Here is a 10824-nt window from a genome sequence, read left to right on the forward strand (position 1 = left end):
TTAATAAGTGTTTATAACTTGTACAAATACATTGCAGTTCATAAAAATAATAATAATAAAAAAAGGCAGCAATATCACGATAAAAACCAGAACTGTGATACTTTGTCGGGTATAGTATCGTGACAACTCTAATCACATCATCAACAACATTCACTGTCGCTTCATGACGTAGTCTAGTGTAAGAGCAGTCGTCTTCTCCTAACTCCTCATCTCCTCTCCTTCACATCTGTCCTTCGTTTTCCATCGAGGTCAAGGAGAAGTGGTTAGGAGCTCATTTTTTGACCGTACCCTCAGTGACGCTCTCTGAGAGCTGCAGCAGAGTTTGATGTTTCATTTCATTTCATCACGCAGGGAGTGGGACCGGGGCAGGGAGCGGCGCAGCCGCGGGGAGTACCGGGATTATGACCGAGGTCGTCGGGAGAGATTCACCCCGCCGAGGCACGACATGAGCCCGCAGCAGAAACGCATGAGGAGAGACTGGTGAGATGAGCAGCAGTGACGCTGAAGAAGTTTACAGCTGCTGTCTGCTGGTTCTGAAGCTCTTTACCTGTCTCTGTCAGGGATGACCACGGGGCAGACCCGTACCGTGGAGGATATGACCTGGGTTATGGTGGAGGAGGAGGTGGAGGAGGAGGAGGGCCCAGCTATGGCCCCCCGCAGCACTGGGGCCACCCTGACATGCACCTCATGCAGCCTCATCATGGCATCCCCATCCAGGCGAGGTAAGAGACAACACCACGGTGGAAACATCATGAAACTGCGTCCAGCTTTGCTGCCCCGTCCTAAACTCCTCTATCCTTCAGGCTCGGGAACATCCACGACATGGATCTGGGTCCACCTCCGCCCATCATGAAGAGCTTTAAGGAGTTCCTGCTGTCTCTGGATGATTCCGTGGACGAGACCGAGGCAGTCAAACGGTACAACGAGTACAAGATCGACTTTCGCCGGCAGCAGATGCAGGACTTCTTTCTGGCCCATAAAGACGAGGAGTGGTACGGTCTCAGCTGCCTTTACTACAGAAACAATGTCATGAATATTTAAATTAGAGAGCGTAGATATTGTTTACATTGAACTGTCATTTCTTCTGTCAGCTCCATCTTCACATTGTCATTATTTCAGACAGATTAGTTCTCGAACAGTCGAATGTGACGGCCTGGCCCTGTGCTGAGTGTCATTACAGATTATTTAACACTGAGATTATTTAATAATAATGTTTCACTCATGTACGAGGACCAGGCCCGCAGTCAGTTTGTTATTAATGACTTTGTTATAAAAGAAGAAAATCAACCCGAACTCGACCTGAACAAAGATCAGACATGACGCAGAGCTGCAGCGATTAGTCGATCAATTAATCTAATTAAGAATGATTTCTGATTTAAAGTTCACTTAAAGTCTTTCTGCTTTCTTTAACCCTCCGTTCACAGTGAACAGCTGATCGATTAACGGACTAAATGATCGTCAGATGAGTCGATAATGAAACTAAGCGTGTCTGTAGCTGCTGAATGTGACCGCTGTGAAACAATCAGGAAAGAACTTTTTATTTCTCTGATTAATAACAGCTTCATCAGACACTCTCAGTCTCAAAGACAGTCTCAGAGACTGACTCTGACACAGTCTCAGAGACTGACTCTGACACTGTCTCAGAGACATTTCAGGCTGTCTGTGGTGGTTTGACCGATCGGAGTCTCTGATTGGCTTACGGGACGTGATGTGGAGCTCCGGTTTCCCAAAAGCTGAATCTGGCTGAACTTCTCTCGGCGACGTTTTTTGCGTCAACCCCTGCGTTGCGGACTGAACGTGGCCTAATCGTTAGTTGCAGCTCTGTGCACTAATTAATCTCTGAATTCTCTGAACTGGTCCTTGGTGGTTCGGGTTGATTTTCTCATTTGAACTTGTCTTTCATGCCTGTATTATTACACTTACTTCGCAGGTATCATGCAAACTTGTTTGCTTGTTTTGACGTAACCATTTTCTCCCCTCCTTCATTCCCACGTTGACAACGTTTTTTTTTTTTTAATGAAGATGAGAAAAAGTGGGACTCATCAGCAAGAAATCGGTGTTAGACAGCGAGGGCCCGCACTGCGCACAATGCAGTTGCTCTTAGACGAACAGTGTGAGGGATCTTAGATAGACAGTCGAGTTTTCTGCGCGCCGAGATTTTTTTTTTTCTTGTTTTCGACGCGATTTTCCTTTTTAATATTCGGATCAAATCCCAAAACCGAATTTGTGTGTGTACAGACACAGCATTGGGGTGAAGTGGAGCACATTTTCACAGAAGAGACCCCTCTCTGTATTTATTTGTTAATAAACTGGCAGAACAAAAAGGTAACTGTAGTCCACTCAATGATCAACATTTCTACTGTCAAATTCTGAATAAGTGAATGCTTCATTTAATAATCTCTGTTTGTCTTTTCCATAATTCTTTGGTGAGTTAATCTCAGACTTTCTGACAGTGTGCAGTAGTCAGCTACAGTAACATGCAGAGAAATGACAGGAATCACTTTTATATGATGTCTGTAGATTCATTTGTTTGAAATATGCTAAACAGAACTTTATAATGTGTAAATGAATCTCCTGTATGTGCATCATGGATGTATAATTTGTATTTGTTCTCTAACTTTTGCATCCCGTTCATCCCAAACCCCCCTCCGTCATTCCCTCCCCACTTTTTTGTGGACCCCCAAAACTCTGGACGCAGGTTCAGGTCCAAGTATCACCCGGACGAGGCGAGCCGGCTGAAGTCGGAGGCCCAGAGCGCCCTGCACAACCGCCTGAACGTCTTCATGTTCCTGCTGGAGAACAGCTGGTTTGATAACGTCTCCCTGGACATCGAGCAGACGCCGGTCATCATCAAGGTTCTGGATGCAGGTGAGGCCTCCGATCTGTTTCGTCTGGACAGTACCTGAAGAAAAGGCGGTGTCACTCGTTGTTAAACTGTGTTTCCTCTCGCCGGTCTTCAGCTGTGATCAAGATGGAGGGAGGGACGGATCACGATCTTCGCATCCTGGACCTGCCGTCTGAGGAGGAGGAAGAGAGGGAGAAGTTGGCGTCCGCTTCAGGAGGCGCTGAACCTCCCAAGAGGGAAGACGTCAAAGCCGGGGACGGCGACCGCAAACCCTCAGTAGAGAAAGACAAAAACGAGAAGGTATGTTTGTTTCCTGTCAGCGTTCACCGGGAGGGGCAGATTTACTGGAGCTGTGCTGATGACGGTGAAATGTTTAACAGGAGGAGAGCGACGCCGCCGGCACAGAGCGAGCTGCTGCAGCCGAAGGCGAGGATGTCAAAGAGGAGGCAGAGAAGGAAGCTGCCAAAGAAGAAATGCCTGAACCCAAGAAGGTAAGCGCTGCTGCCATTATTCAAACTCAGCCGATTCAAACAGACTTCATCACTCTCGTTTTATTTTAATCAGCCGAGAAGAAAGAGGAAGCGCAGCGGAGACAGCGACGATGAAGGCAGCGCCTCGGAGAGCGACTCCGACTCTGATTCAGACTCTAATTCAAACTGCTCCGACAAACCTGTGAAGAAAGAAGAGGTGGAAGACAAGGACGAGGAGGAGGAGGAGGAGGGCGAAGGTGAGGAGTCGAATTCATAGCTTCAGATTTTTACCTTCAGACAGACTCTAAAGTGTCTTTGCTCTCTGTTCTAACCGTGAAGAGGAGAAACCAAAAGAAAACGCTGAAGAAGACAAGAAGGAGGAGAAGAAGCCGAAAGACGACTCTCCGAGGCCGAGGCCTCTCCACAGGACCTGCTCTCTGTTCATGAGGAGCATCGCTCCCTCCATCTCCAAGGCGGAGATCATCGCTGTGAGTTGAACGGTGGCAGCATTAACGGAGACGTCGGCTCACTCAGTCATTTGTGTCTTTGTTTGAACCCCACGTCTGTTTTTCCTCTCAGCTCTGTCGGAGATATCCTGGTTTCCTGCGTGTTTGCCTGTCTGACCCTCATCCAGAGCGCAGGTCGGTTTAACGCCTCCAGCAGCCTCTCAGTGTCTTCATCTGATTCATTTAAACACTGTATGAAGTGAGAGGACAGTAATGTTTAAATGAACTCTGCCTCTGCAGGTTCTTCAGACGTTGCTGGGTGACGTTTGACCGCAGCGTCAACATTAAAGAAGTGTGCTGGAACCTGCAGAACATCCGAGTGAGTGAGAACTGTCCAGTAAGACGTGATGTCGTCATGTTTGGAGCCATTTAAACTCAGTTTTCCTCTCCACCCTTCACAGCTGCGAGACTGTGAACTGGCGCCGGGCGTGAACAGGGACCTGGCCCGGAGGGTGCGTAACGTTAACGGCATCACTCAGCACAAGCAGGTGCTCCGCAATGACATCAAGCTGGCCGCCAAGCTCATCCACGCGCTGGACGAGAAGGGGGAGCTGTGGAGCATCAAGTTCCAGGAGGAGGGGCCGAGCTCAGAGGTACGGCGCCGGGCCTCGAGTGTGAATTTAAACAGACGATCCTCCTGGTACTAAATTCATTAATTCGTGTGTGTTTGTGCTTTAAAAGCTGCCAGCTCAGAACCCCATCTTGAAGAACATCACAGACTACCTGATAGAGGAGGTGAGCGCTGAGGAGGAGGAGCTTCTCGGCTCTGGGAGCGGGATGGATCCCGAGGAGAACGCCAAGGAGGGGAACCCCACAGAGACGACGGTGGAGAGGGACGACAAACTGGCCAAGGTTCGAGTCCAAACACATTACTCTGTTCACTTCACTGTGACTGAGACTCGTCTGTTCAACCAGAGCCTTCATCTCCTGCAGGTTTTGGATCGTCTCGTCTTGTATCTGCGCGTCGTTCATTCCATCGATTACTACAACACCTGTGAATATCCCAGTGAAGATGAAATGCCGAATCGCTGCGGCATGATCCATGTCCGAGGACCCATCCCTCCAAACCGCATCACACACGGAGAAGGTCAGTCCTCTAACATGGAGAAGATCATCATACAGTGTTCAATGATTCTCACGGTCTCTGGTAACTCTTCACAGTGCAACAGTGGCAGAAGATGATGGAGGAGAAGCTCAGCCCTCTGTTTAGTCTAAAAGAAATCCTGTCAGAGGACGAGGCGGCGAAGATGGGTCGAAAGGATCCCGAGGAGGAGGTGGAGAAGTTCGTGTCCGCCAACACTCAGGAGCTGGGAAAGGACAAGTGGCTCTGCCCGCTGAGTGGAAAGAAGTTCAAGGTGAAGTACTGAGCAGAGAAGAAGCAGCTGTGACGGCGTTGTTTGTCGTTGTTGTTTGACTCTTTACGTTGGTGATGAATTTCAGGGTCCAGAGTTTGTGCGGAAACACATCCTGAACAAACACGGAGACAAAATCGAAGAGGTGAAAAAGGAAGTGTCGTTCTTTAACAACTTCCTGATGGACGCCAAGAGGCCGTCGCTGCCGGAGATGAAACTTCCTCCTCTCCCAGTTCCAGGTCAAGGTAACGAAACATTCAAACATTCAACATCTGAATAACAATCATCAGTTTTATCCACGTTTATCTGAATTTCATCCTGTCCTGCAGGTCTGCTTTCTCCCAGCATGCCATTCCCTCCTCAAGGTCCTCAGGGTCCAATGGGCTTCGGACAACCTCGCCCTCCACTGATGGGCTACGGCGGTACGTTCTGACTGGACCCAGCAGATACCAGCCTATCACAGACTTTTCATCGACTAAAACTTAGAATCAGATCATTATTGTTAATTAAACTCCAGCTCAGACCTTTGTGATATATTGACTCCCTCTCCAACAGGCGGACCTCCGTATCCCCCTAACCAGTACGGAGGAGGAGGAGGCGGAGGAGGAGGAGGAGGAGGAGGCGGCCGAGGCAACTACGACAACTTCCGCGGACAAGGTGGCTACCTGGGAAAGCCACGCAACATCAGGTGAGAGCACTGTACGTGTGATTTTATTCTGCAACGAGCGGTCGATCTCTAACTCTGAGAGCTTTGAACCTTTTTGGTAACGAATCATTTTTCTCCTCTTTGTTCTTCGTCTGTCCTTCAACCACCTCAGAATGTCTCGAGGTGATCCACGCAACATCATCGAGTACCGCGACCTGGACGCTCCGGACGACATGGACTTCTTTTAGGTCGACTCAGACGTCCGTCTTTGCAGTGTTATGTTCGCTTGCTTTCCGCAGTACATCACAATATTTCTTTTCTTAAATGTTTTTTTTCTAATTATTGTGCAACTAGAACAGACTTCTGTTGTAAACTGGTTTCCTCAATAAAGTTCCGTAGTGATCCAACTACACTCACGCGTATTTAATGATTTATTAACGGAGATGTCGGCAGATCAGAGCGAGCAGAGACGCGTGACGTGAAAATAAAACGTGATATTATCACGTTATAACGTGAAAACATCAAGTATGGTTTCACTTGATTTCATAAGTTTACCAACACGCGTCTCTCACGGCATGGTTCAGTCCGTAAACTGACTCTGGCTCGTCCACATAACTTAATTCAATTATACTTTAATCTTGGTTTGAGACATGGTGACATATTACAGTTGTTGAGCACTGTAGATGACATCGTTATCAGTATGCGTACTCTGAAGGATTTTGAAAAACATGGTCGTACTGAAGAAAGAATGACTCCGACCCTCTTGAGGTTGCATCGTTTCTTATCGATCTGATCTCAAGTGAAACCATACCTGATGTTTTCACATTATAATAATAACGTGAAACTGAGCCAAATTATTTTTTGGAGGGTGGCAGCAATGTACTTCCGTATCAGAGACAGGTGTGTTCCTGAACGCTCCAGTGAAAGCAGCAGATAAAGAGGTGGTCGCCCTCTGCTGGGAGAAGCAGTGAATTACAGATGTGTGTGACACACTGCAGAAGCCTGGAGAAATATTCACTATTCTTTTGAGTAAAAATAAAAAACATAACAAATCAAACAGAAGTTATTGTTGTGAAGTCGCTCCTGGACATATGAAAACACAAGCATGCAAACATTTTGACCAGCATCACTTTTTATTGTTCACATGTTGCTTTTTCACTCTGATCACATTAGAAACACACGAGTCCTGAAGCGTGTTCGTCGCAGCTTTAATGATTTCAATAAATTAAATCCAGAGAGCGTCAGGGTCGACGTGTTCCCGTCACAGGAGCAGAGAAACTGTTCATGTGGGACAGAAATGTCTAAATGATCCGAAGCTTGTGACTTTCAGGGAGTCCACAGCTGACCTTGTGTTGGTGGAATAACTTGGACAGTCCCTCCATGTACAGTCTGTGATAGTGGTCCACCTCCTCCTGAGTAGGCGTGACTCGCCTTGGCACTGGGATCGGACTCCCCACTGGAAGAAGCAGCAGAGTGTTGGAATAAAACGGGCTCAGTGCAGCGAGTCAAAGCTGCAGAATAATGAAACACTCACCGACAGTGGTGACCGGAGTCCTGTAGGGCAGGAACGCCATGCGCTCACCGACGAACAGACAGGGAGCGAAACCCACGATCCTCTTGAACAGGTCCTGTAACCTCCGACCGAGGCTGCCGTCTGAGAAGATCACCTGCTGAAAGAGCTCGTTCTCCCCGAATGAGTAGACCGGCACCAGATCAGCCCTGTGGGAGACAGACAGACAGACAGACAGACAGCTTGTGTCAGTCTGTCTGCAGGCTGCATGAGATACCTGCTGTATGATCTGAGCAGGGTTCTCACCCGAACTCCAGGGCGACCCGGACAAACCCCTTCCTGTCCTTCACCACCACTGTGTGTGTGTTGGCTCCAGGACACGATGACAGAGACTCTGCAGCGCCCCCTATGATGATCACCACCGCGTTCCCCTTCCCCGTCTTTGACAGGAGGTGGACAAGGCTCGGTCTGCTGACTGGACAAATACCTGGAGACAGAGTAAGACGTGATGGAGACTGTGTGTTTGAAGGACAGGTCAAGCCTCTCAGGTGAACTCTGTACCTGCACACATTAAGTACTCCCTGAAGAGAGGGATCCTGAACATTCCCGCCAGGACCACCAGGCGAGCTCGCATCCCGGGAAACGTCTGAGCGAAGCCGCTGCTCTCTGTGGAGAAGCAGGAGAAGGCCCCGGCGCTCATGATGCCGTGAGGATGACAACCCAGGACGTAGTTCTTGTCCGGGCTCAGCTCGGCGGTCTTCACGAGCTGAGCGAGGAAACGACACGAGTGGATCAACGGAGCTGATCACAGCCGACCATAAAACCAAACACACTGATAAGATAAGACTCCTGCTGCAGATGGAGACCTGTCTTTAAAGGTGCAGTGTGGACGATTGACTGACATCTAGTGGTGAGATCACACATTCAGTCGTCCCTCTGCTGACCCCTCCCAATCCAAGAAGCTATGGTGGCCTTCACGTGCCAAAAGAGGTCAGATTTTTCCAAATACAGCTAAATGTATTAAAATATGAAGCATGTATTAAAAGAACCAAACTCACTTTGACAGGAAAATAATCTCTGTAGTGATCCCAGACCCTCCACCTCCTCACGAACGTCATCTTCCTCCCTCCTGATGGAGACATCAGACACCTTTAACACCTCATACTGCAGAGTGTTACACTCTGTACACAGTCTGCGTGAGCGGTTCATGCTGACCTGTCTGAGTAAACTTTATTTTGTCACTCTTCCAACAGGAGAGCTGTTTGGACCTGAGGATTAATCTATTTCTACGTGAATGATGTCACTTCCTGTACCTCTTTCAGGTGTCTGCCAGTCGGCCAGCACCATCCAGGTGAAGTAGAGAGCGGGGAGCGGCCACAGCGAGGTGAACATGAGGTACACCATCAGGATGATGCAGGTCAGTCCTGCAGGTGGAGGTTTGGATTTGGATCAAACACGTGAGGACATGAGTGGACACGCTGTCATGTGCTGGATCTTACCTAAGAAGAGGAAGGACAGCACCCATTGCAGAACACTGACCGCCTCCACAAACTCCTTCCACTGACTCTTCCCTTCAGTCATTCCTGAACGCTGGAGGCCAAAGCTTCATTTTAGATTTTCAATGAATGGATAACATTTCAAACTGTGCCTCGGTTCAATAAAGAAGGTCACGAGTGTTACAGATTGAATGTGTTAGGGAGGACAAAAGTTGCTTTATCTGAGATCATAAAGGAATTCATGCTGGATTATCTCTAGATCAGACTCAGTGAGCGGCTCTGCAGCGTGTGATCTTCCTTCAGGGGAGTCATGCAGCTGATGAAGCTCGAGCTGGCACGGCCACAACAACAACACGCCTGGGTAAAAGTCCTGAAAACAGCCTCCATGGTTAAATGCAGTGTGAGGTGAACTTACCTTCTCCGAGCTGAGCGGACTGGATGCAGATTCACCGAGTCCACACAGGACGTGCAGGACGCACTTTGACCAGATCATCAAGCTGCTGATAACAGATCCACTCCCCAGAAACTTTGACACACAGATAAACATGTCAGAGTTAAAGGTGCTCTGTTTGATGATCTGATGTCATGATGTCACATCACAACACAGTGACACACACACACACACACACACACACTATTCCTGCTCACCTATCTCAAATCAATCAGCTGAGTGTGTTTTCTCTGTGTGAAGCTGTTAGTGACACTTCCTGCAGATGTTTCACAATAAAAGCCTTCCTGCAGCCTGAACCAAAGGAAGGCTTTTAATGTGAAAAACAGCAGCAGTAAACACCTGTCTACCTGTCTGCAGTGAGACGGTCCTCACCTGCACAGGTGTTTTCACTTCTGCTGAGGTGAACCAATGAGGACAGAGACAGCATCAGTTGTCCCGCCCTAAACATGGAGGTGTCAATCAAAGACAGTTTGTACACGCCCACACAGTCCTGAGAAGGTGAATAACTGACAACACCTGTAGTCTCCGAGACGTCCCCGCAGACTGTCTAAAACCTGGACGTAGTCTCCGTGACGTCCCCGCAGACTGTCTAAAACCTGGACGTAGTGAGGATTCTGCCGTTTGCAGAAGCCAATAGTGAGCATGTGTCACACATCACAGCTAGTGCTGTGTGCTACCATCAGCATCTATATTCCAGTGAACATGGCCGGACTGAACAGAACCTCTGAACCGGCAGTGGAGACACTTTGTGTCAGTGTTGGACAGAAACTGTCGGCCATTTTGGCTCAAACTTTCTCTGTTGTTGTTCTTTAACCTCTGCTCGGCTCAGTGTGTCAGCCGGGTCACACACACACACACACACACACACACACACACACACACACACACACACACTTTAGGGGGCGTGTCTCACGCTGTAAGATCACGTGACACCTCAAAAAACCATCTCACCTGTGTCAGGTGTAATTGACTCTTTATTTGTGTTGTTGTAGTTTTATTTCAGTTTGGATCGTTCATGTTTATTCTGTGAACATTCAGAACCTTCGTGTCGGTTCTGATCCACCTGGACCTCCTTTAATAATATCTGCTCCTCTGTGACGTCACAGTCATTTGGTATAACATTCTGCTCTGATATGAAATAAAAAGAATCTGATCCGGAATAAATGTTTGATGAATATTCAGAGAAATGTGAAGCAAACAGATGAACTCAGATCCTCCTCCTCTCCTCTCCTCCCCTCCTCCTCTCCTCCTTCTCCTTCTCCTTCTCCTCCTCTCCTCCTCCTCCTCCTCCTCCTCCTCCTTCTATAAACAGCCTCCTCTCCTTCTCCTTCTCCTCCTCTCCTCCTCTCCTCCTCCTCCCCCTCCTTCTATAAACAGCCTCCTCTCCTCTCCTCTCCTCCTCCTCCTCCTCCTTCTATAAACAGCCTCCTCTCCTCTCCTCTCCTCCTCTCCTCTCCTCCTCCTCTCCTCCTCCTCAGCTGTCACCCTCTGTCAGGTGAGTGCACCTGTGCGGCGGGGTGGGCGGGGCTTTACTGTAACGAGACCTGT

The 10824-nt window shown here is 48.5% G+C and overlaps 2 protein-coding genes across 4 annotated transcripts in view; one reads left to right on the top strand and one right to left on the bottom strand.

Annotated features, from left to right (window-relative positions):
* The window catches only part of srrt (serrate RNA effector molecule homolog (Arabidopsis)), a 7802-nt gene extending 1571 nt beyond the window's left edge, over nucleotides 1–6231 (top strand). Inside the window, exons 3-20 of one of the 2 annotated variants that reach the window (XM_027273324.1) lie at nucleotides 352–480; nucleotides 561–722; nucleotides 804–992; nucleotides 2699–2868; nucleotides 2961–3145; nucleotides 3226–3336; nucleotides 3410–3572; nucleotides 3655–3803; nucleotides 3895–3956; nucleotides 4062–4140; nucleotides 4223–4414; nucleotides 4503–4673; nucleotides 4755–4908; nucleotides 4983–5176; nucleotides 5262–5418; nucleotides 5503–5595; nucleotides 5729–5872; nucleotides 5992–6231. In XM_027273324.1, the coding sequence (XP_027129125.1) occupies nucleotides 352–480; nucleotides 561–722; nucleotides 804–992; nucleotides 2699–2868; nucleotides 2961–3145; nucleotides 3226–3336; nucleotides 3410–3572; nucleotides 3655–3803; nucleotides 3895–3956; nucleotides 4062–4140; nucleotides 4223–4414; nucleotides 4503–4673; nucleotides 4755–4908; nucleotides 4983–5176; nucleotides 5262–5418; nucleotides 5503–5595; nucleotides 5729–5865 (2497 nt within the window). In that variant the 3' untranslated portion in view covers nucleotides 5866–5872; nucleotides 5992–6231. The remainder of the gene's footprint in view (nucleotides 1–351; nucleotides 481–560; nucleotides 723–803; nucleotides 993–2698; nucleotides 2869–2960; nucleotides 3146–3225; nucleotides 3337–3409; nucleotides 3573–3654; nucleotides 3804–3894; nucleotides 3957–4061; nucleotides 4141–4222; nucleotides 4415–4502; nucleotides 4674–4754; nucleotides 4909–4982; nucleotides 5177–5261; nucleotides 5419–5502; nucleotides 5596–5728; nucleotides 5873–5991) is intronic. The other variant, XM_027273323.1, reaches the window with a different exon arrangement.
* Nucleotides 6232–6909: 678 nt separating this feature from the next.
* mogat3b (monoacylglycerol O-acyltransferase 3b) lies at nucleotides 6910–9609 on the bottom strand. 2 transcript variants are annotated; one of them, XM_027273327.1, is made up of 9 exons: nucleotides 9474–9609; nucleotides 9241–9351; nucleotides 8829–8919; nucleotides 8643–8753; nucleotides 8388–8458; nucleotides 7891–8095; nucleotides 7636–7816; nucleotides 7354–7538; nucleotides 6910–7275 (listed from the first exon to the last, which is right to left on the bottom strand). In XM_027273327.1, the coding sequence occupies exons 2-9, from the start codon at nucleotides 9316–9318 to the stop codon at nucleotides 7121–7123; spliced, it is 1077 nt and encodes a 358-aa protein (XP_027129128.1). In that variant the 5' UTR covers nucleotides 9319–9351; nucleotides 9474–9609; the 3' UTR covers nucleotides 6910–7120. The 2 variants fall into 2 exon arrangements, with proteins under 2 accessions (XP_027129128.1, XP_027129127.1); XM_027273326.1 differs by lacking the exon at nucleotides 9474–9609 and having other exon boundaries at nucleotides 9241–9442.
* Between the last annotated feature and the right edge of the window lie 1215 nt (nucleotides 9610–10824).

Source organism: Larimichthys crocea, chromosome XXII (genome assembly GCF_000972845.2).
Source record: "Larimichthys crocea isolate SSNF chromosome XXII, L_crocea_2.0, whole genome shotgun sequence".
NCBI classification, from domain to species: Eukaryota; Metazoa; Chordata; class Actinopteri; family Sciaenidae; genus Larimichthys; species Larimichthys crocea.